Below are 26,170 nucleotides of genomic sequence, written 5' to 3' on the forward strand. Positions count from 1 at the left end.
CATCTGAAAATAACCTAAGAGATTTTCTTAAACCATAGCATGTTTTTGGCTTTGTCCACAACTTAATTAAGTGTTGTTTTAATAATGAAGCACATTAGGGATGGGGGTTGTATCCAGACTACAAACCATTCTTTATGGTGTAGTAAAAATGAAGACAATAGTACCTACATTAAAAAAAAAAAGAAGAATTTACTTTCATGGTCTTACCTTCTTGCATATGTTTTTTATCAGCCTTACTAGTTGTTTTCTGAAACTCCTTTCCGTTAAGAAAGTTAGTGATTGTTTTGTCCTTGAAATTTTGTTGGAAATTTTTTTATGATAGCTCAACGATAAAGGAACTAGATAAGGTGTTTCCCTGGCAACTCTAACACTATCGCTTATAAAGAACCAGAGTTATATAGGCTGGTGAAGCATAATTGGAGTTTAGACATTTTTTAAGGAGAGTTATTGTTTATTTAGTGTCTTCACAATGTGGACTCTTGAACTTTTAAAGCTAAGTTTGCAGAAATTCCACAAAAATATCCATAAATGCCATTTGAAAGCAAATGTATTCAAATTCAGTATAGTCTCATTGCATATGTAGACTAATTTTCTAAGTTTGTGAAAAAATAGTGCATTTTGAAATAAAAACTTAACTGCTTTAGAATTTCACTTTCAATAAAGATAGGCTAGGTAAATCTGATCAACTGTTATGCCAAAGACAATAAAATAAGGGCAAAATAATTTTTTAAGTGTGTGGAGAAACAATTTTCTTCAAGGTTTTAAAAATTCAAAAAGATAATAAAGCATCAGTGAGTCAAAATGTGAAGGAGGATCAAAGCCCAGAAAGGTGAAGCTGGCTTTGGGGTCATTTTTCCTCAGTGAACTTTGTTGACTCATGGGGAACCTGAAAGTCTAAGAGGCTGAGAATTGGAATATTACTTTTCACAGCTTCACAGAGAAAGGGTCCTGGTCATTAGAGTTCAGAACCTATAAGAAAGGGAAGGGGACTTATAGAAATCCCCTGTAGAAACTCTAAGGGGCTGTATCCCAGGGACAAGATAAACTAGAAATGGGGAACTGAATTCAGTTTAAACTTATCTCAACACTTAAAATTGGATTGAGATGATACAAGAAATGCTAATGTCTCCAGGTACCTGTAAATATAAATCCTCTTCCTGAGAACATGACATCCTTAGCATTAAATTATTTCTACCTTGGACATTGCAAATACAATGTCCATTCACATACATTCGCACATGCACACTCACACACACATAAATAACCTGGCATGCAAGGAAACAACAAGATATGGATTAAAAACTAGGAAAAAACCCCAGCCAATAGAAATGGACTCACTGGGTCTCTAGTTATTGAAATTATTAAGTGCAGACCTTAAAATAATTATGCTTACCATGTTGAAAGAGGAGGGAAAAGGATACAATTAAAAATTTGGCAGAGAATTGGAATTTTTATATTAAAAAGAAGCAAGTACAAATTCTAGAAGCAAAAAAATACAAGAATTGAAATAAAAATTTTAGTGGATGAGAGAGTATATTAGTCATAGTTGAAGAGAGACTTAATAAACTGGAAGACAGATCAGAAAAAAAAATCAGAATGAAGCACTGAAAGTCAAAGGATAGAAACTATAAGTGAAATTAAGAGACATAAATAGTACAATAAAGAAGTTTGTCATGCATGTAATTGAAGACCAACAAGGAAAAGTGAAAAGGAAATAGGACAAGCACCATAATTTGAAGAGACAAGGGCTAAGAACACTCCAGAAATGATCTTAAAACACAGGTTCAAGAAGCCCTGTTAATCCTAAGCAGGATAAATTAAAAGAAATTCATACTTAGGCACATCATAATATCACTGTTGAAATAATGTCTTGTGGAGATTGCTCCATATGTATATATACACACCATTATTATATATATACATATAATGTTGCATATACATAAACATGCTATATTCTCTAAGTGTTAAAAAAATAGTAAATGAGTATATTATTTTTAAACTTATTGAGGAGAAAAGAGGAATAAAAATGCTTAATAAAACAAAAGCAAGAAAGCAGAGAAAAAGAATCATAAAACAAACAGAAAAATTGGAAAACAAATACTAAGATGTTAAACTTAACCCAAACCCAAATACATAAGTAATAAGAGTAAATAACAAGGGTCTAAATATTTTAATTAAATGACAAAGATGATCAGATTGAAAGAAAGCCCAAGAACCATATGATGTTAAATAAAAAAGAGAGAGACCTCTAAAACATAAGGATAAAGAGACGTTAAAATTCAAAGTATACAAAAAGATATAGCATGCAAATATTAACCAAAAAAAAGATTGTATAGTTATATTATTATCACTTTTTCTTTTAATGCTTACTTTAAAAGAAAAATTATTACTATCAATAAAGAGTGCTTCATAATAATAAAAGTTTTTATCCACCAGGAAGATTATAACAATTCTAATTTTCTATCCAAGTATAACAGAGACTGAAAATAGATATAATTACAAAATAGACCAAACTTCAAAATAGACATAAGAAAAAATGGGGACAATTCCAAAACATATCAGGAAATTGTGTTAATAATACATCTCTAAATATCTAATAGAAGAAGCCATATAAAAAGTAATATCTGGTAAACGAATTTGTAAACTTGATCTAATGTACGTAAATAGAACACTAAATCCCACATGCAGAACATTTTTTTAAATGATATGCTGAGATATAAAACCAGGTTCAAAATATTTGAAAGGATTGAATAGAGTGGGTTCTTTGCCAACAGTGAGAGAATAAAAAAGTAATGGGGAAAAAAACTCACAAAATGTTTGGAAATCAAAACAATAGACTTCTAAATAATTCATGAGCCAGAAAAAAGTCACAATAAAAACAGAAAATATTTTGAACTCAATGGTGATAAAAATATATCAAAACTTATGAGTGGCAGCTACAGGAATGCCTTTAAGGAAATTTAAGTTGTTAAGGCAAATATGAGGAAAGAAGAAAGGCTGAAAAATCAATAACCTCAACTTCAAGCTCAGGAAAACAGAAAAAGAACAGCAAAATAAACCTAAAGAAAGTAGAAGGAAGAAAGTAATAAAGATAAGAATATAAAATCTGTAAATACAATTTAAAGGAAGTTTTTTAGGAAACCAAAAAAAGAATAAGAGTAAGCAAAGTATTCCAAGAGACTAGGCAAAGGAAGTAAACCCAATAAAAGCTGTAAAAGAGAAACAATAGAGATAAAAGCAGAAGTTAATGAAATAGAAACTACAGAAAAAAAAAAAAAGGGCAGGAAGGAGGCTGACCAATAAAACTGAATCTGGTTCTTTGAAATGACTAATGGAAAGATGGTTTGGAAAAAATCAGAAGGGGGTACAAATGAATTTTAAAAGGAAGTAGGAGGTATATGAATTAGAAAAAAAGGTAAAATTGTATTTTCAGATGATAAGATTGCCTACAATAAGAGAATCTATAGATAAACATTTAAAATTAATAATAGGGTTCAACAAGGTTGTGAATAAAGATCCATACACAAAAATCTTTAAAGTTTCACAACACAAGGAATAATAAAATAGAAAATGTAATAGAAAAAAAGAATCACATAAAAAAGAAATAACAGCAACTGAAGTATAAAGTATCTAGGAATAAACCCCACGAATGTGTGTATTAACTTAATGGAACCAATATGTAATACTTTATTGAACAACATAAAAGAGAACTTGAGTAAGTGGAACTTTTACCTGGTTCATGAATTAAATCAATATTGCAAAGATATCAATACTTCCCAAATAATCTATATATTCGTTACAATTCTAATCAAGATCTCAGATTGATTTCTATGGTCTATGATTGCATGTAAAATTTATATGGTCAAGATTGCAAACACAAATTCAGAAAGAACAAAAAGGGGTACTCTTTCTACATAATTTCAAGATATTAAAAAACTAAAATCATAAAGACAGTGTAGTATTGGCACAGAGGAAGAAAAATAGACCAATGGAACATAGTAAAGATTCTTAAAATAGACCCAAACACATATGTAAACTTGGAATATGACAGAGCTGGTATCATAAATCAATAGATAAAGAGGATACTATTTAAAAAAAAAATTATATTCAAAAAATTTGCTACCTGCTGGGCACGGTGGCTCACGCCTGTAATCCTAGCTCTCTGGGAGGCCGAGGCGGGCGGATTGTTTGAGCTCAGGAGTTCGAAACCAGCCTGAGCAAGAGCAAGACCCTGTCTCTACTAAAAATAGAAAGAAATTAATTGGACAACTAAAAATATATACAAAAAAAAACTAGCCGGGCATGGTGGTGCATGCCTGTAGTCCCAGCTACTCGGGAGGCTGAGACAGGAGGATCACTTGAGCCCAGGAGTTTGAAGGTGCTGTGAGCTAAGATGACGCTACGGCACTCTAGCCCGGGCAACACAGTGAGACTCTGTCTAAAAAAAAAAAAAAAAAATTTGTTACCTATATACAGAAAATAAAAGCAGATTCCTATCTCACATTATAAACAAAAAATAAATTTTGTATTAAAAGCTAAATATGAAAAAATCTCTACATGTTCTAGAAGAAAATGTAGGAGAATATCTATGTTTATGAACTTAGGGTGAGCAAGGATTTCCTAAATAAGACAAAAAATCTGAACCATAAAGGGAAAGATGAATTTTTTTAGAACAAAAAGCATGCAATCTAATTTATTGCTCTATTTTTAGAAATGAAAAACTATTAAAATTACCCATATGTCCATCATTATTAAATAAATGATGGCACATCTGCACAGTGGAATAATATGCAGCTTTAAACAGAATGAGTACACTCTCCACGTGCTGAGATGGAAAGGGCACCAAGCACATAGTTAAGTGATTAAAGCAATATGCAGGACTGAATGTAAACAGCAAATAATGCTATTAATGTAAAATCGTAGAAAGAAAATATGTACTTGTATTTTCCTGAGTTTGAATTAAGAAACTTTGAAAGGATACATGTTGCTGTTGTGGCGGAGGAGCAGCGACAACACGCTAACACATTGGAGACGAGGGTTGGGTGTGTTTTCACTCTACACTTTTTAATATATATTTTTAAAATTTTTGAGCTATGTGAATGTATTACATTTTTAAATTTTAAATTTAAAAAAACAAAGCTTTTGTACAGCAAAACCCCTCAAAATAAATCTGAAACACAAATTAAATATAATTACAATATATGTAGCATACAAAGCTTTATTTAGTATGTTAGTATGTAAAATACTCCTTTAAATCAGTAAGAAAAAGACACTCCATATAAATCCATGAAAATAATATGAATTTGAACAGGCATTTAACAGAGGAGGAATTATAGATAGATTCAGAATTTAAAATATGTTTACTCTCAACAGCTATCAGGAAAAGGTAAATTAATACAAAAAGATGCCATTTTCATCCATCAACAGGTCAAATTAAGGAGTCTTTGTTGAACAGTGTCAGATATGTGACAAAAAGGCATCCTTCTTGTGGAAGTATTGGCTGATGCTGACATTTTGAAGTGTAATTTGGCAATGTTTAATAAAATTAAAAAATTGCATTCCCTACAACCCAGAAATTTCACTTCCGGATACGAATCCTAGACAAATTCCTGCAACTGTGCACAAGGAAGCACTTACAAGGATGGTCCTTCTGGTTTGTATTTAACAAACACTCGTGTAGCACTTATTACATTCCAGTCATGATTCCAAGCACTTTACAAATATTATCTCGTATAATCCTCATAACAACTCTAGGAGGTAAGTACCATTAATTTCCTTGCCTTATAGACTTAAAAAAAATCTAACATAACATAAAGGTTGAGAATGTTGCCCAAGGTTATGTGGCTAGTAAATGGTAGGGCTAGATGTGAACTTAGACAGCCCAACTCAGGTGTGCTCTTTCAACCCCAAATGCACATTATCTCTCAATAAAATTCTGCAAACCACTTACAACTTCATCAATAGTGGAATGGATATATATAATAGAATGTGCTATATTCATAAGATGAAATGTTATCAGCCAGTAAAAGGATATCTATCTATCCTACCATCCATCCACATGTAACCACATTCTTTATTTATGTATAAATAGCTCTCGAAGCACAGTAATGATTGAAAAAATTTTCATATATAAAAATATTTACATATGAATATAAATTATTTATATATTAATAGCTCTCAAAGCATTGTAATGATGAATGAAAAAATAAGATGCAGACAATTGCTAGTATGTAACACATGACAGTTTGTAAAAGTTACTATACACACTCATGCAAACCCATACTATAAATTTTTATGCACATATAAGAGTTCAAAAGTACAAACATTTAATGTGATGCACCAAACTCATTATGGTTTTTGCTCCTGAGTGAGTGAATATTGAGTGTATTTGTAATTTATCTAATAGAACTGGAAATCAATATGCCAAAATATTGTTGCTAATTATGAGTAATGAAAATATTTTCTTTAACTTTTAAGATTTTCAGGATTTTTTAAAGAGTTCATATTTTCATGGGGCTCAAAAATTCTAATGTAGTGGTTTTATCATCTGAAATATCTGTTTCAATAAATTTGTTTCAATTCTAAAAGCATTGGTAGAAATCTAATTTCATGATGTTTTCAAATCAGTTGAACTTTCTATCATGACTTTGCATTGCAAAGACAAAAATTCAAATCAGGTCAGGAGATTTTTTCTATAGCTGAGTGAATTCTAGTAATTGCTATATAATTTCATTTTAAATTTATTAATGTTAACTTTTTTTTTCTTATTTAAAAATAACATGATTAAGGCAGAAAAATCAGTAAATAAGCTAAAGTAAAACAAGAAAAGAAGGCATTCCTCATCAGACCCCATCGGAGTAAATGTCCACCGTTAACACCCTGGTGATTAGTTTATCTATCTATCATTTGTTTATCTATCTGGATATTTATCCATGAAAAAGTCGCCTCTGTTTTTCTTGCATGACTAAAGCTAGTCTTAGTAGCTGTACTGAGCAGATATACTTTTTTCAGGTAAAAGTCACTTGATTCTTTACCTTAGTTATATAATGAAGAATGAAAAGGTTCCCAGTGTCCTTGGGGAATTTATCCTGGAAAATTTTCTGGTCTTACAAAGACCACTCTTCACAATATTGCTTGACATGCAGGCTCCATCCTAAGAAGAGATGGATCAATTTCTATAAAAAAAACAGGAAAAAACCCAAATGTTCAAATGTGGGAGCATGGTTAAGATGGCAAAAATGTGATATGTTTATAGAATATGCATGGACTATTATCTATTAAAGTGATAATGCAGATGAATATTATTGATCTGGGAAGGTATTCACAACATATATGAAAAGAGAAGATTATAAACTAATTTCTTCAGTGGAAACACATCTTTTCTCCTTCTTTGCCAGTACAAGGCATAATTTTTCTAACAACTTTGTTGAGGTGTAATGAACATAATTTCCACATTTAAAGTCTACTCTTTAATAGGTTTTGACATATGTATACACTTGTGAAATCATGCCAATCAAGATGATGAACACACCGTCACCTCAAAAAGTTTCTTCATGACCCTTTATATAACTCCTTCCTCACAGCTCTTGCTCCCCTCTCCAATGTATCCAAGTAACCATGGATCTTCTTTCTGTACCCATAGATTAGTTTGCATTTTTCAAGAATTTATTTAAATAGAATCACATAGTAGTTCTCTTTTTTTACTGACTAATTTCACACCGTGTAATTATTTTGAGATTCCTCCATGTTGTTGTATCTAAATATTTCAGTCCTTTGTGCTATCGAGTAGTCATTTCATTGCATAGATATACCACAGTGTTTATTCAGTCATCTGCTCATGGACATTTGGGTTTTTTCTAGTTTTAGACATTATAAACAAATCTGCTATAGACATTTATGTACATTTGTACAGACATATGTCTTCATTTCTTTTGGATAAAGATATAGAATATAGAAAGGCTGGATCCATACACAGGTTGAGTAACCCTTATCTGAAATGGTTGGGACCAGAAATGTTTTGGATTTCAGATTTTTTTCAAATTTTGGAATTGGTCTTTCAATTTCTTAACTGTATCTTTTGAAGAGCAAAAGATTTTAATTTTGATGAAGTTTAATTTATCACCTTTTTTGTTTTATGTATCATGTTTTTGCTACTATATCTAAGAAACCATTATTTAACCTAAGGTCATAAAAATTCTGTTGTATATTTCCTTTTAAAAGTTTTATAGTTTTAACTTTTATTTTTATGTCTATTATCCATTTTTAGTTTATTGTTGTATATGGTATAGAATATGGATCAAAGGTTGTTTTTAAACATATAGACATTCAATTGTTACAGTACTGTTTGTTGAAAAGACTACTCTTTCTCCACTGAAGTGTCTTTATATAGAGATTAGTTGTCAATATATGTGCAAGTCCATTTCCGGCCTGTTTTGATCCATTTGTCTATCTTGATCTGATACTACACTGTCTGGTTTTGATATGGTGGGTAATAGTGGCTTCACAGAATGACTTGTGAAATAAAATAAAGTTTCTGAAATAATTTGTGTACAATTGGTATTATTTCTTTCTTAAGTGTTTTTTAGAATACCAGTGAAGCCATATGGACCTCAAGTTTTCTTTCCACGAGTGTTTTTAACTATAATTCCATTTTTACAGTAAATTAACATAGGACCATTTTGGTTATCTGTTTTTTCTTGAGCGAGCTTTGACAGTTTTTGTCCTTCAAGGAATTTGTCCATTTCATCAAGTTGTCAAATTCATTGACATAAAATTTCCATAATATTTTCTTATTTTCCTTTTAATATCTATAGAAGCTGTGGTGACATTAACTCTTTTATTCCTGATACTGATAATTTGTGTCTTCTCTCTGTTTTTCCTATCAGGCTGGTTAGCATTTTTTTTTAGTAAAAGGATATGTCCCCTTTCTTCCTCTTTGCTAGTACTGGGAAAATTAGAATTTTTTTTTTTTTATCTATTTGACAAGGAAAAAATTGTATCTCAGTCAATGAGTTTCTTTGCTATCCTTTTCTTTCCTTCTGCATCAGAATTATTTTCATTTGTAGAATTATCATTTCACTGATGTTTTTATAAAGGAAGCCCTTCATTAATGATTTTTTTAATTGAATTCTTCCTTTGTGCCAATAGTAGGCTAGAAGTGGAGTTCCTCAGATGAATTAAAACTTGGTCCCTATCCTTGAGGGTTTGTCAGCTAGTGGGAGAGAATGAGAATAATATGGGAGAGGTCTGGATAAGTTACCCTGTGAAGACAAGGGGAGATATGATCAGTTCTACTTGAAAGATGTAAGAATTATGGTTAAAGGATGAGTTGGCATTTTATAGACAGACCAGGGTGTTTCAGGCTGAAGGGCTGTCAGGATCAAGGCACAGAAGCAAAAGGGAGAATGATGAATAAATTGTCATTCAGGGCTTTTTAACTGCAAGTGACAGAAGCAGCTCTTGGCTGATTGAACAGAAGTGGATTTTGTTAAAAGGATAATGGGAGTTCACAAAATTGCTTGGAGAACTGAGGAATCAAAACCACACAGGAAGGCCAGGCACGGTGGCTCACACCTGTAATACCAGCACTCTGAGAGGCCAAGGCAGGAGGATCACTTGAGGCCAAGAGTTCAAGACCAGCCCAAGCAACATAGCAAGACCTCATCTCTACAAAAAAATAGAAACATCAGCTGGGCATGGTGGTGTGCACCTGTAGTCACCACTACTCAGGATGCTGAGGCAGGAGGATCACTTGAGCCCGGCAGATTGAAGTTGCACTGCACTCTAGCCTAGACAGCAGAGCAAGACCCTGTCTCGGAAAACACACACACACACACACACACACACACACACACACACACAAAACCACATTGGAGAACAAGCCTAATGAGAAGCCCCTTGGTGATTCTGCACTAAATCCTGTGGGAAACCATCATGGCCCCGACAGGTGCCACTCCTGAGCTGGGAACTCGACCTACAACCATGTCTGCCACATGAAAGGTGAAGGTTTCTACTCATATCAATGACAGAGTGGTTTCTGCACAGTGATCCTTCATCAGGTTGTTCACTTCTAAATCACAGTCTTGCATAGAGGGTATGATCGAGCTGTAATAACCTTCACTTATTTATTCAAACGTTATTCCAACAACTCAAGTCCATACTATGTTCATGCCCAGCCAGACACCATGTCAAACTCTAGGAATTAACTAAACAAATAAAGTCTTTTCCCACATAAAGTTTACGTTCTAGGAAGAGTGGTGAGGGAGAAGGAAAATAAAAAAAGAAATGAGTGAATATATGGTATATCAGTTGATTGTAAGTGCTATGGGCAAAAATTTAACAATAAAGCAGGAAATGAGGCATGCTGAGAAGGGAGGAAGTGTTGCAATTTTATATAGAGTGATCAGGGTAAGTGGGTACGGGTGATGCATGGGTAAAGATAAGAAGGAAGTGAAAGAGCATGCCATATGGACCTCTGGGGCAGGAGTCTACCAGGCAGCAGGAACAGCAGATGCAAAGGTCCTCTCGTGAGAATATATTGAGTGTGTCCAAGGAACAGCAAGGAAACTTTGTGTATGTCCAGTATAACTGGAACAGAGAGATCACGAGCAAGAGTGTTAGGAAATGAAGTTGAGGATGTGGAGGGAGAAGGGAGAAGCCATATCATATAGGGCTTTGTTAATAATCATTGAAAGGACTTTGGCTTTGATTCAGGGAGAGATGGGAAGCCATTCCATTGCAGAGTACAGAGCAGAGTCAGTTCTGACTTGCAATTTAATAGCATCATTTGGATGTTCTGTTTAGACTATATTTTAACACATCAAATGCTTAAGGCAGAGAGCCATTGCAGTAATCCAAGTTAGACATGAGATGATGGTGTTATGATCACAGCCGTGGTGGTAAAGATGGTGGAAGGTGACAGGTTCCTGGATATATTCTGAAGGTGGTGACCTCACTACATAGGGTTGTGTGTGCATGAGTGCTGGAAGCAAAGATGGAGAGATGGGCGCAGACCAGGTTACAAAGTCCCTTGTGTGCCAAGCAAAAGAATTTGGATTTCAGCATCAGGCTGTGGGTGACTGTTATGAATTTTAAGTGGAAGACACATATCACAGTTTACTTTAGAAAGCTGATTTCATGGCAGAGTTGAGAATGGAGTTGAAAGGGCCATATTGGAAGCAGTGAGACCTTCAAAGGTACTGCTGTCAATATCCAGGCATGAGAGGATGAAGAATTTATGGAAATAATAGCTATTTATCTATGGCAATGGAAAGGGGAAAATGGTCATGTATTCATTTTCTATTGCTATGTAACAAATTGCCACAATCTTATTTGCTTAGAATAGCACACATGTATTTATTATTTCATACTTTCTTTAAGTAAAACATCCAGACATTGCTTAGATGAGTCTTCTGTTCAGGATCTCACAGGGCTGCAGTCAAGGTATTGGCTGGGCTATGTTCTCATCTAGAAGCTTATCTGGGGCACAACCTTCTTCCAAGCTCACTAAGGGTGTTAGAAGAATTCATTTCTTTGTGTCTGAAGGACTGAGGGCCCTGGCTTCTTGCTGGTTGTTGGGCTGGAGCCCACCCTTTGCTCCTAGAGGCCACCCATAATTCCTTGCCATGTGGGCTTTCTCAACACGGCTGCTAACTTCATCAAGCCAGCAAGGAGAATCTAGAGGGAGATTGGCAGCAAGACAGAGTCTTAGTAACATAAAATATTCACAGAAATAGCATTCTGTCATCTTACCAGTATTCTATGGGTTACTAGAAAGTCACAAGTCCTACACATACACGGGGAAAATGATTATACAAAAGGAATATAAACACCAGGAAATGGATTGTTGAGGGCCACCTTAGGATACAAAATGGACAGGACCCAGAGTGTAACTGGATGTGGGTGAGGAAAGGAGTGGGAGGAACATAGGTCGACGCTCAGCTTTCTTGTTTGTGTACTTGGTGGATCACCAAGATAAACACAGCTGGAGAAGCTAGTTTGGGAAAATTATGAGTCTTCTCTAATTTGGGAGTAAAAGATGTTACTTTTAGTGCCACACTTTTAATCAAAATATTCTTTATTATAATGAAACAGAATGAATAAACCTTAGCCATGGGTTTTGTTCTCAAAAAAACTTGACTCTCACAATTCCAGCCACATGCTATGTTACTAAGCTGAGAGGGAATTCCTGGCTGTCTCAGTCTCTGTGCCTATAACAGACTCTTCCAAAGGCGGAGCGCTGACTATAGATATGGTGTGCCTGAAGGAGCATCAGTGATTTCGGGTAGGAAAAGCTACTGATAGAAAGTGAGATCATTCAGGAATTCTCAGTGCTCATCTGTAATTCACCCATTTAAAGTCGCCTTAGAATTTACCTATTTTCTGTAAAGAAAATGTCTTAGTCTGATTTTGTGGTTAGAGATAATGTTTTATTTCAAGTTTCCCAAGGTGGGGGCGGGGGGGACTGGTGGGAATTATGCAGGAACAGAAGGGGGAAAAATACAGGTAAAACAATACACTATAAAACTAATTACCCAAGAAAAAGTTCAAAAATTATGCACGAATGAATGGATTCCATGACCAGGTTTATTGAAGTCACACAGTATGTGGCTAGCCACTGCCAGGCAAGTCTAGAAGGATAAAGTGGAAGTACTGGGCAAATCAACATGTAACTGGTTAGGAACAATGAATTTGGAAAGTGCCGTTTTCAGGTTCACTGAGTGGCTGCATTCCTTCCCAGGCCTTTCCTGCTTCTACTAGTTGTTAGTGGAACCTGTGTTGTCACTGGAGGGGCCCGTTTACCAGAGGCAGCTCCTTGTGCATCTCTTAGTCCACTTACTCTTCAAGGAGCTGCACCCAGGAGAGTCCTCCCACAAGCCTAGGTTATGCTGATTCTGTCAGGTGGGAATTTCTTGATGGTAAATGACAGAAAACTGAACCTAAAATCACTAAGCTATTAGGGAATTTATCAGCTGAAGGTTAGATCTTGCTAGTTTTAAGGGCAACTGGTTTAAGGGGCCCAAATGAAGTCACCAGGTTTCTTAGTGGCAAGGTAGTGATAACAACCAGACATTATATAATGTCTTCTTGTCATCAAGTCCAGCAACAGAGACTTTTCCCCTCAAAGCTGAACATTCATCTTTGTCCTCTCATTGGCCTGGAGGGGGTCACCTCCCTTATATTAGTCACTTTGATCAGGGGTTTGACTAAGACCAATTGGGCTCATTTATGGGCATCCACTCTACCCAGAGGACATGGTTTCCCAAAGGAAATTTGGGTACAGTTCTGACAAGAAGTAGAAGAAGTGGATGTTGGGTGATAAAAACAGGAGTAGGTAATCTTCACCCCATGAGTGTGGCTTTTAATTGAACCAGCAATTTATTTACATGCCAGCATGATTGCCGGCAACGTGGAAATAGTGAGATTTCCAGCTGTCTGTCTTACACCTGACTCTTCCCCACTGTACCCAACCCCTACTACACTCACACAGTTTGACCAAAAGCTCTGGCAGGGAGAGGCTCAGAAATGTTCTATCACTTTATGTGTGGCAAAACCTCAGATTAATAAGGGAAAAAAGCCTGTGCCATACACTCAAAGGGAGAGAAGAGCCTACAGATATAATAATCCAGTGGGCATCACCTATTAATTTATACATTAGAGGTTTTGAAGTGCATGTTCCTTAAAGAAGAGAGATGTGAGGAGATGTGGGACTGCTTGTGAGAGACCCCCAGTGAATTAGAGGAGGAGTTCTATATTTGGATGATAAAAGGAAGTGAGTTAGCAATTTGAGTGGTTTCAAGAAGGAAACATGCTGGCTTGGAAAAGTCCCTAGTGCTGCTTGGGAAGCTTCATTTATTTGTTCAATGTTTCATTAGCAATACCAATGACGTAGTTAGACTTTCACTCCTTCAGACTAGCCATTTTGCTTCTCTTGTATTTTTCTTCTACCATATTTGGCTCAAATACCATCTCATTCCACTACTTCCCTCCCTCCATCCCTCCCCAAGCTTTTTTCCCCCATGCCTGCTAAAAGGCTCCATATCTGATATTAACCTAAAACTTCCTTGATTCCTTAAAGTGAGTTATTCATTAACAGAACCTCAATTGCTAGTTGTTAGGCAAATCTAATTCTTTCCAACTACGGATCTGCTCAGAGAAATCTGTAAATCTGCTGTAGAAATAAGTGAAGCTTTGTGCCAATTGTTAGGTCTAAGCAGAAGTTTGAGAGAGGGAGGAGAAGTTACTCATTTGCCCGATTCCTCACGGTGAGTCCACGGGGAGGGAATGAAGCGCACCGCTGGCTTGACAAGCGGCACACGGAGAGGCGCGGCTACAGCCCACAGGACGGGCAGGGGCTGCAGGGCTGCCTCTGAGCACGGTCATGGGTCCCCGCCGAAGTGCTCTAAAGATCAAGCTTTTTGCCTTCTATTTCCTATGACGGCCAGAGTTTCCCGTGCTAAGAGGTATGGCTGTCTCCTTTCCAGTCCTTTTGTTCAGCAAAAACAAAAGCTAATTAAAGTAAATGTCAGAAGCTGCAGCGAGGCAAGGAATGGGGCTCGGGGAGTAGAGCTGAGAAACTTCCAGGGGCTGGCTGCTTATGCAGATAAAGTGCATTTGGGAGCTGTGGGTCTAGCCATGCCTGCCTGCATTTCAGTTATTAGGGCAAAAAAGCCACTTCTCTGTGGGTTATTAAAACATGTCTCTAGGCCTCAGGAGCAGAAAGCTGTGCTTCTAGATTCGTATTATGTGCATTTTTGTTTTACTCTGTGATAGTCTAGTCTCATTTCTATTTCATACTTTTGTTTATTTCGAAAAATATTTTGTAACCAGCAAAGAAAATGGCCCTGTCTATGATTTTTGAAGAAAATGAAATACTGTAGCCATCATTGCAGTCAACGGGTTGGACAGAGTAACCATTATTGTTTGTTGTTACTGTTGTTTTTTTCCTTTGATAGTTCAGATCTCTTACAAATCATAGTTGAATACAACCACTTTTTTGTTCTTTCAGACACACGTTTAAATTGCCGTAGTAATCAACCATTGAATTCAATGACATTTATATATTTTTTCAATTTAAAGAATAGAAAAAATACTCAGGAGATTATTTGATTTGGTCATATAGTTGCTTAATACATGAAATTTAAATGTAAATGAAGGTATTTTTAATCCTGAATTTTCCTTATACTTTGAGTATGTTTTCTGGAAAAATAAACCCAGAGAATTTGAATTAGGTTTATTTTTTAGCAAGATTTATATCATTCCAGGGCAAACATGACCTGCAAAATCAAAATTTACAGGAGAAAATGGATACACAATGAACTTATTATGACAAGTCACAAAATTCTTAGTTTTAAAGTTCATTAAGATTTGAAAATAACTATCTCATTCTCCTTGAAGGAAAATGTTTCTTTTTGTGTTTTGATAAGTTGAAATATATATTCAAAATTAATTAGATGTTTTGAGCTCTTGCCTAAATAGGCCACCAAACCTATTTTTTGTATGTGCTTATGGTAATAAGCTTGCTACAAACTTAGACTGTATGAGTTCTAGCAAAAAGTCTGAGGGCTGAGTCCTTCAGCATCATTTGGAATAACCCAGCCTCGGAGGCTTTCAGTAGAAGTGAAGTGTAGCAACACACCACAGCAGAGGAGACTGAGAGACATCCAGGGAACAATAGACATCTTGTGGGAAGGGCTGAAATGCATGAGGCCAATTCCCATGGGAACGCCTGTAGTCCTTTCACACTGTGTGAAAAAGATGCTCCTTCAAAAGAATCTTTAATCCTTTCTTTCAAGGGAAAATCTATCTGAGGACTTTATTTTAAAGTTTCTAGAACCCAAATGAGTCTAAGTTAGTCAATGGGCATTTTTATTCACGTGAATAAAATGAAAATATTTTGATGCAGGTAAATAAAATACTGCTATTCTAGAATTTTCTGAAGTGAGGAAACCGGGGCATATCCTAACCTGAGTTGGAAGCTAGAGGCTAAATTCTTTAGCATAAATTGGCTTCTTAATTTTGATGATTGAAATCTTTTCCCCCAGGAACTTCAATTTTTACAAGTGGTATCCTAGTAGTGGGGGAGTTAAATCCTCTGGTTCCTATGTATTTTCAGTTAGCAGAATCTACAAACGTGTAATAGAGTAAGCCACCAATATTTTATTAGAGTACATTGGATGTGGGTCACCTTGAAAAGCCATAAAGAAAGTGGCTGGTGCCCTGGTGGGGCACTCCCTTCTCACTAATAAACATGGGAGCTAGTACTGCACTTACATGGAAAACTCTGGTATTTGGATTACCCAGTCACAGAAAGTCTGAGATACATTGTATTCCAGTCCATTTCTGCTCTGTGAAAAAAAATTCCCTGTTATTGTTCAGCCTTGGTGGGGGTAGGATCGTGGTAAGCCTATCTCTCCAGGGAACAAGATAAAGTGGCCAAAAAATCAACGGGGACACATTCAAGATAGTGAAGTTTACAGATGAAAAATGATCTACCCAGGTTTAAGACTGAGGAAAAGAACAACTAAGATATAAATATGGCATAAATGGAAAAGACCTAAGCATCTTTAATTCAGTGAACTCAATTTAGTTAGCCGTATAGTTGTGTATCAGCTTTTAAAAGTTATGACACGAGGCTATGTTAACAGGGGAATGACCTATAATTATAATAATACTGTTAAGGGTATGATTGCTGTCACTTGTTTTAGGGTTTCTATACGCCAGGCTCTGTGTTAAATGCTTTGCATTATCTCAGTAAATCTCCCAACAGCCCAAACATAATCCTAGAGTGCAAATGAGGAACCTGAGTGTTAGGGAAGCTAATTAATCTGCCCAAGTTTACACTGCAGGCAGAGTTGAGATTGGAATCCAGTTGTGTCCAGGTTCCCACACTCTTACTACTTTGCTCCTCGTACTGGAGTCCTATAGAGTGTCCAATCCAGGACTCTACATTTTTTAAAAAATGTAAGAAAACTGGATAAAATATAGGGATAAAAACCAGTAATAATGAATAGAGGATAATGAGGGAAGGCTGAAGAAACATAGTGTATTTCATTAAAAGGGGAGGCTTCATTAGTATCTTGTAAATCAGAAAATACTAATGAAAGAATACATCTACTCATGGATGACTGGATTCTACATTTTTATAAAGGAACTCTTCAAGGGAACAGTCCTCTGTATAAGGATGGCAAAAAATATGATTGATCACCAAGTGTCTAGGAAGATTTATGAGATCATTCTCCCAAGCAAATGAGCTAGTTTAATTGTGGCCACCCCGAACACACACCTTTGTGGGGTAGCACTCTCCAGGAGACATTCACAGCGTCCACATCTAGTGAACATGAAGATGGATTTGTCTGGATGATAGCCACCTGTACACTCTGCCAGTAGAAAGGTGATCTGATGACAATAGAGCTACTACAGGAACAGAAAAATGAGGGGTAGAGAAGAATACAATTTAAAAATGTGGTTTTTTAAATGCACTGTCCACTGTTTAAACAATAAAGAAGAGCCTTTTTATCCATTAGAGTGTCAATAGATTAAGCAGGATAAACATTTGCTGAGTGTTGCTGCAATACTTAGAAGTACAAATCCAACATATCTGGTCCACATGGATTTTTATGAAGAACTTCCCAGCAAATAAAGAAATTACCAGCATGTTTGTGAAGTTTGTCCCATTTATTAGCAACTTCCTGTATTTTTAAACTCTCAACAATATTAATCTAGAGGCAGAGCAAGGGGATGGCTTCTCTAGGAGCTGTGACTCCTACTGGATAGTGTTTCAAATACATGTGTGAAATCTTGTGGGAGAGGGAAGTGTTAATTCAGCAACAGTTCTCTCCTCTTCCCCTGGGACTTGTGAGATGGCTCCCTGTAGCCTTTCCATTCACCTGCTGGAGTTGCTGGTGAAAGCTGGGTCTCCTGCATGGCTTACCCCTCCCACATCCCCCATTTTTCCCTGGGAAAGTATAGATTTTCACGAACACAGGGAGTTTTGTTTTCTCTGTTAAAAACAACTCTCCTTTACTGGAGCAGGCTTTGTATTTCACCCCAGGAACCAGAGTGTTTCACTCAGAGGCAACTCTCTGCTGGGTGAGGTGCAGCCTGTCACCTGACCGGGCTCTGGAGCTGCCGGTGGCATCAGACTGCATTCCTTGAATTCTTCCACCCGGCACCAGCACCGCAATGAACAGCTTCAGGTTCACTGAGCTGAGTGGATTCCACTCTCTGTGCCCTCGGAGTCCGCCGCCTGAATCTCCTGCCCAGTCTCAAACCACACAGCTGAGTACAGTGGGCCTTTGAGGAGTAGTACACAGGTAAACTGAGTCTGCAGAGGACAGCTGGGACTCCCTGAAATGTGCCATGCTTGGTGCAGAGTCATTTCTCTCTTTGTGGTTTCTGTTTCTCCTTACAGAAAGTTGACTCGGCAGCCAATACCTGCTTTTAAAAAAAACAAAAACAAAAACAAAAAACAAAGCTAAATAATGAGAAGGTGGTCCTCAGATTAGAATCCTTTAAAGATTAGGGAAAAACATTATAAGGGAAACAAATTAAAGGTGGGAAGTAAGAAAGAATTTTATAAGTCAGTTTTTTTTATAGTACCGAAAGTATGAGATTTGGAGTCTGACCTACCTGGATGTGAATATTGGCTGTTTGTGTAACCTCGGGTATGATACTTAACCTCCCCGGTCCTGTTTCCTTTTTGGTCATAATATCTATCAAGTATTTGAGTGTGTGCACATATATGCTTTCGTGTATATGTGTGTATGTATATAGGCCACAGGACTATGACATTCATAAGGGTAGGGAATTTCTCAGAAGATGAGATAGAATGTGATCTAGCTCTGACCTTCTCTGCTATTGTGGAAAAACCAGCATGAGCAGCAGAACATCGACACGAGCTGCTGAAAAATAACTAAGGTGTCCTGCCAATCCTTATCTAGGAACGGATGTGCAGCATGGGGAGGCACTCATTAAATGAGAGCTGGTGGGAAGGGAGGTGGCTTTCTTATTATCCCACACAGTCATGTATGTGACTATACAAAGCTCTGAGCGCACTTTGTCCCGGGAGACCAACTGCCTTCTATCCTAACTGTGCAACTTGCCCTCTAATGCCTCTGGGCCAGTGGTTACTTTCCCCTCTGATTATCATTTTTTTTATTGCATGGAATTGTGGTGAGAATTAAGTGACTCAATACTTGTGAAACACTCAGAGAAATGCCTGACACATGGCAAACACTAAATATCAGCTGTTTGTGTTATTATTTTCAAAAGGCTCTTTTATGCATTATCAACTCTGATATTCAAAGCATCCCAGTGGGATAGACTGGGTGTCCATCAGCCTTGTTTTGCAAATTAAGACAACCAAGGCTCAGGGAAGGGAAAGCATGAACTAAAGGTCCCACAACCACTGCGTGGCCAAGCTGGGACTTGAATCCCAGTCTCCAGACAAGTTGCTGATTTAGTATGGACTCAGCACACGTGCAGCAAATAAAACCTGTAAAAATCTTCCCGATTCTGAAAGGTGCTGCTTAAATGCCATTTCCTCCACAAGCCATTCCTTATCCTTTTCTCCTAGGAGTGGCCTCTCTGTCCTTTATACTTCCCCAGACTTCTTTTAATAGTATCCAGGATACTTTCTCTTGGTTGTCCACATGTTGTAGAAGGTTTGGTGCAAGTCTCATCTTTCCCTATGGCACTCCTAGATTTGCAAAAGTTTTCCTGTATGGCTGTGTGTTGACCAACTTGGTGTTCCTACTAAGGGCCCAGAGAAATGTTTTGCGCATGATGGACCCTCAAGAGTAACAGCTGAAGTTGGAAGCATGAATGTGGGGATGCACACCAAGTGTCGTGTAAGCCTGGAGTGTGAAAAAGGAGCCCCGGGAAAGCCTGGGGATGCTCCTCTCTGCCATCACGTATTTCTTTCCTCGAGGCTCCTGAGCGGATGCGTCTAGGGCAGCTGAATCTGCTTCATGAAGTGCCGGATATAGTCCAGCAAGCTGACTGGTCAAGGCGAAGTCATTTCCGTCCAATTTTCCTGAGTAGCATTTCACTGCAAAGATTCTGTCACTGGAAATATCTGAGACTGGGGGAAGAATGTGTTAAGAGAAAAATTCAGGGAAACACTGCCATAATTTTTTTTTGTAGATAATTGTAATTCATCCTTCCACATCTACCAGGGTGCAAACTACTTTGTGGTACCCTCACTCTGCCCTTCTACCTGCTGAAATCTTACCACTCTCCTTTCCTCTTCCTCTGAGCTCTATTTCCTTATGACTCTCCTGCCCTCTGGTTGGCCTAAATTCCAGGACATAGATGGGCAAGGATGCAGGGTCAGTGTAGGAGGGAAAAGGAATTCATTTTCTCACTTTATGACCCTACCCATGCCTTCATCCCTAAATGTTAATAATGTTCTGAGCACCTCTACTCGTAACAGTAGCCGCACATTTTACATGGAGTTAATATGTCATAGTGGTTATGAACTCGGAGCCTAACACTGGGTTCGGATCCCAGCTCTCCAGCTTACTAGCCACGTGGCTTCAGCAAGTTATTTAACTGCCTCAGGTTCCTCATTTTAAATAGGGGTGATATATCTTCATATAGTTATTATGAGGATTAAATGAGTTAATATTTGCAAATTGTGTATGCCTGGCACATAGATAAGGGTATGTAAGTATCAGGCATCATATTACAAAAGCTGGTAGATAGTACAAAAATTGCATATCGGCCAACACTGCCCTTGAAATCCCTAAAATGGCCCATGAATTGCACCATTTCGAATACTACAAATAGCCTATTTGGTTGAATATCTGATGAAAGATTTGGCTCCTGAGACACCATGTCGAGTAGAGAGTATGTATCCTTAAATTTGAAAATTGCATTCAGCACAGCTATAGCTCAGAAGAGAGGTCTGAAACTGCCCAAGGGAACAACAGACTCCTCCTTTTCACATGCATTCTGGTGAACACGTTCAGAGTGAAATGCTAAGCGGAATTGCCTATTGCTTATGTTAAATAACTAACTCTTGACTCTATGTGAGCATGTGGCTGCATTTGTAGGTTGCCCGTGTGTGTGAGGTAATTTCCACTCCACTGTAAACTCTGACGAAAGCCCACTGGCCTGAAATCAGGAGACCAGCCCTGCCACAGCTACTATGGGACCTCGGAGAAGTGATTAAACCTCCCCGGCCATTAAATGATGACAGAGGTCTCTACCAGTGTAAATGGTCTGTGATTTTATTAGGCCCGGAAGGGAGCTGATGAGAATAACCAGATATCTAGGTTGTGCCATTGCCCTACTCTCTGTGGACTGTGAATTGGATGAGAAGTACAGTGGAACTTTATCACTTCAATTGTAGGAATAGAGGGAGGATTTCCTGATCTCAAAGCCCTCTTCCTTAGCCTGCATGGCAATGCTATCATGCTCAATTTCAGTGTTCATGCAGGGCGCAGTGGCTCACACCTGTAATCCTAGCATTTTGGGAGGCCGAGGCGGGAGGACGGCTTGAGGTCAGAAGTTCGAGACCAGCCTGAGCAAAAGCGAGACCCCATTTCTACTAAAAACAGAAAAATTAGCCAGGTATGGTGGCACGCACCTGTAATCCCAGCTATTTGGGAGGCTGAGGCAGGAGAATCACTTGAATCCAGGACTTTGAGGTTGCTGTGAGCTAGGCTGACACCACGGCACTCTAGCCCAGGTGACAGAGCAAGACTGTGTCTCAAAAAAAAAGAATTCAAGTTCATGTTTACATTCGGTAGAGATTTATCTAATTCCATATTCCCAGGCAGCATTCCTTATTCCATTGCTACTTTATTAGAGAGTACACAGGAGTAGGGTAAGTATCGAGATCACCTTTTAGACTGGGGTGGGGGACTTCTATTGCCAATATAGCAAGGCAGTCCACCCGGGAGGGTAAACACTGGTTTCCATGTCCAGGTTCTAGAAAGAAAGAAAGGTTCTAGAAAAGCTCCAAGCCATGAATCTAAAAGATGTTTCCTATACTCTTTCTTTTCATTCTCCCTTTCTGTTTGATTTCCATCAGAATCTGCTCGGGGAAAATCTGGCAAGTGTTCAGCATGTTTGTTGCTTATCTGCTTGTTTTCTTATGGCATGGAGAAAAGGATGCAGGAAGGAGAAAGCAGGAGAAAAATAAGTATGGGGCTCATGCTGCTTTTTAAGGTTCAGATTAAATTCTGAAGAAACCTAATACTTTTTGACAGGCGATTTGAGACAAAAATAAGGAAAGAGCTCATTTGAAGATAATCAAGCCAAGATCTGGTACTCTGTGAACATGTTTCCAAGTATCTTTTTTTTTTTTTACTCTCTCTGCTGGGCACCAAGTTCACAGTCTGAGCTCGTGCCATACTGCCAATGGCTATATTATGTCATTTGTTTCCCTTGCAGAGGGTGTCAATGAAGACCTCAAAGCCTGGAGAAAAATGACCTTTCATGGAATACAAAGTAAACCTCGTGCTACATGTTTTTGCCTTGCTGACCTCTGATAACTGAAACACATTGCCCTGGATCTGTAGAAAGTCAACTTACCAAACTCCTCCACATCATGCATCAACTGTTCAGACTTGTTTTGGGACAAAAAGATCTTTCACGAGCTGGAGACCTTTTCTCCTTAGATGACTCTGAAATTGAAGACAGCCTGACAGAAGCTTTGGAGCAAATTAAAATAATTAGCTCATCTTCAGTAAGTAAACTGGTTTATAGCCTAGATGCCTGAAATGATCTATCTTAGAGCCAAAGGTTGGTATATATCCCGGGGAAAGGACCTTTGCAGGGGAAAGAGGAATGGCCACTAATACTGGTCTCCCTTAACTCTGCTCTGTGGTTTAGTTGGCGTCTAAAAAATAACACCAGGGAAGTTGTTTAGCGGTTTAGGGGGCAGTTAGGCTACCTTTTGCCCACTCACGGAGATCAGGACTCTGGAAATTGCAGACCAGAATGGAATTCCTACAAAAATATTGTTAAGGGACTATTTTTACATCCTTGAAATGACATGGAGAGGAGAGGGAGCAAATTCAGGGAAAGCAGACCTGCCAGGCTGCACAAGAGCATCAGTGAACAGAGCAGGGTGTGTGGTGGAGGCTGAATAATGAAAGAAGGCAGGATGACACCTCCTGCCATGCAGGTAATATGAGACAAGGACAACGAGATCGCTGTGCTGCCAGAAGTGACAGTTGCCCAGGGCTTGATAACGCTGATTCTGTTTCCTTCTATATTGCCTCTAGTTTTTATCTTTCCTTTGCTCCTTTTTCTGCCCCCTCCCTCCATTTAATTCCAGTTATCCATTATTAGTCCCCAGTATGATAAGACAGATTTAAAACCTCCGTCAATCCTCCTATTCCTTTGCTTCTCCGCAACATCAAGATTATGAAAGCACCTCCCAAAGGGCATGGATGTGGAGTGCCCAGCATGGTTCGATGTTGACCTTCTTGGTTGTGCTTAGACCCTCCCTGAGATTGGCTCCACTTCAAAGGCCTAGGCCACCAGGCATCCTCTTACATCCTCCAAGTTCAACGGCATTTGCCAGCACTTGGCACAGACACCCATTGGGAAGAGGAAATTGGCAGGACCCAAGCCATAAAATACTGAATTGGCAAATGTGTACATATTTCAGAGATAACAGCTCTCTTCCATGTTATAGAGAAGAGATGTTTAAAAGGCATACGGGCAACCAGTGCAACCTCCTCTTCAAGCCTGTTAGCATGCTCTCTTGGTGGCTGCTGTCAACATGCCAAATTCCCCAGTGACCAATGAAGTCACTCTTCTTTTCTGTCCAAACACCCTTCTTTTCTCAGGTAATGTTCTCAACAGCAGTTACGCGTCCACATTTTTTCCAGAACATTAATCAACTTAGACTCAAAACACAAATTTTTCTGGTACATTTCCACTTTCTCGGTAGGGTTTTTGTGCTGTTTCCAGCAGCCCCTTCCTTCATACTCCTCTGCAAATAAATTGGTTGAAAATGCCACTGATTTTCATCTTGCTGACAGAAAAAAAACAAAAAACAAAAAACATCTAAGTTCCCTAAAACCTATTTCCACTAGAGGTCACTAGTGGCCAGTGATTTCTTCTGCTTCCTCCCTTAGTTGTTTTGCCTCACAGGTGTCACATTCAGAGCTCAGGACTGGTGAGTTCTGTTCTGCGTCAGCACTGGTTAACTACGCAGACTGGCAGGTCCCTTGTCACTAGGGGCATTGTCCATCCACGGCCTCCAATCAGCCTCCCACTTGGCCAGCGGGGCTGGAAAGCCAGGAGTCCGTGTGTCTTCTTTATCTACTAACTTCTGTCACATCTTACTTCTTCCAGTTCTTTATTTAAACCATGACATAGAGTAGAAGAAAGATGGTAACTTCTAATTTAGATATATTCAGTTTGAGCCACCAATACCAGCAGCTCTATATCTTCCTTTTCTGATTAGTACACTGAACCACCACGCTTACTCTACTGCTTGCTTTCCTGCTAGCTGTGTCCCATCATTCTCTCGGATCTGGGCCCAGCTCTCCCTTATTAGGTTTTTCCTAATGACCTTGGATATCAGTGATCAATTCCACTTCTCAATTCCTCTTCAGAAACATAGAACAGGAAAGGGCCTTCTATATCGCCTTTTCCAACTTGTCTCTAGCACAGAAATCCCTTCCTTTGGATTGCTGATAGATAGGTGGCCTCCCTTTCTGCCCTTGCAATGTTGAGGATGTATTAGGTTTCTAATATTTTCTCCAGCTCTTCAATTTCCTTTAGTAAATTACCCCTTTCCGTTGCAAGAAACCTTGATGGGACCTTCATCAAACTTTCCTACCATTGATGGCTCCTTACCCCGTCCTACCAAGACAGGGAGAAGGAAGGAGTGAGATACCTGACCCAAGCTTGCCAATCAGAATTTTTTCCCCAGTAATTCTAAGAAAGAAATCAGCAGAGGGTGATTTATCATGATGATAGTGCACCAAAGAAACAGTCATTTTTTTCCTGCCCCTCTCTCACTGTAGCTGCCTTGCTCACTGCCCCTTCTAAAACCAGGTAACTTCAGCTTTTCCTTCAAATTCGTGAGCCACCTCGTATCTTTTAATTATTATGATTATTATTATTTTTGTTATAGTTATCCGGACTTTTTCTGTCTCTTATGATCAAAAAATCAAAGAGATAGCTGTTTCATTGTTGGAAGTTTAAATGATTAGCATGTTCCTCCTTTTAGCCAGATGAAATCTTACTCTGTACTTTCTACCCATTGTTCTTGTTCTTTGTTCTGTTCTTTGCCCCCAACAATCAAAAGAGTCTAACCTCTGTTCCTACAAGAGAAACTTTAAAACTTTGAAGATAAGCATCAGATTTCACCTCTGGCTTCTCTCTTACCAGCTAAACATCCTTAGTGTCCTTGGGTTTTTCCACAACAAAGAAGGGGTCTATGTCAAGGAAAGGTTACACCACCTCACATTGTAGCCCTCAATTCTTAGGTGTGGAAAACTCAATTTTGCCAGGACATGAGAAATGCTATCAAAATCATGCTATCCAAATACAAGACTTGGAAATACAGATTGGAATGCTTATTTATTGATTTATAATGAAAATTATAACACACGTGGTTCAGAGTTCTCGTGTGCTTCCTGCTGTTCTCCCCAAGTCTATTTACCCTGTGTTTCTCTGGATAAAAATTATCATTATTGATTAGATTTCTTCCTCCTCCATTACAATCACATTCCAGCCCTTCCTCCCTGAAATTACATCTAACTCATCTGCAGAATCACCCATGAACACATAGTGTCTCTGTTTAGGCCTGTAGCTGGCTAATCCCACTCATACAAGCAGACTGTATGAGTTTAATCCTCAAAAGGCAACCTGGTTTCCACCTTGTTTGAGAATGCCTCACTGAAGCTCTTAAACACTGCCTACATTCTGGTTACCCTCCTCTGGAATGTTCCTAATTTATTATTGTAATTTATCATTGCAAGTACTTGGACCAATTGCTTAGAACAATTACTGATACAGTCCGATACACTGTTTCTAAAATTTCTTTTTAATAGTAACATTACACAGTTATCCACATTTATTCTGTGACATGCTAAGGCCCTCAGGTTGGATCAAAACTTGTAATTAGATAATTTTAAAAAGGCTAAGTGTATTATGACACATTTTAAACCACTACACAAACAGTCTTGTCTTACAG

The 26,170-nt window shown here is 38.1% G+C and overlaps 1 protein-coding gene across 4 annotated transcripts in view; it reads left to right on the forward strand.

Annotated features, from left to right (window-relative positions):
* Window positions 1-14,160: 14,160 nt before the first annotated feature.
* VEPH1 (ventricular zone expressed PH domain-containing 1) overlaps window positions 14,161-26,170 on the forward strand; it is a 215,472-nt gene continuing 203,462 nt past the window's right edge. For 2 of the 4 annotated variants that reach the window (XM_012642917.1, XM_012642919.1), the window contains exons 1-2: window positions 14,391-14,462; window positions 22,402-22,696. In XM_012642917.1, the coding sequence (XP_012498371.1) occupies window positions 22,559-22,696 (138 nt within the window). In that variant the 5' untranslated portion in view covers window positions 14,391-14,462; window positions 22,402-22,558. Of the gene's footprint in view, window positions 14,265-14,390; window positions 14,463-18,052; window positions 18,315-22,401; window positions 22,697-26,170 lie in introns of those variants that run through there. The other 2 variants (XR_001137428.1, XM_012642918.1) reach the window with 2 other exon arrangements.

Source organism: Propithecus coquereli, unplaced genomic scaffold, assembly GCF_000956105.1.
Source record: "Propithecus coquereli isolate 6110/MARCELLA unplaced genomic scaffold, Pcoq_1.0 Scaffold19, whole genome shotgun sequence".
NCBI classification, from domain to species: Eukaryota; Metazoa; Chordata; class Mammalia; order Primates; family Indriidae; genus Propithecus; species Propithecus coquereli.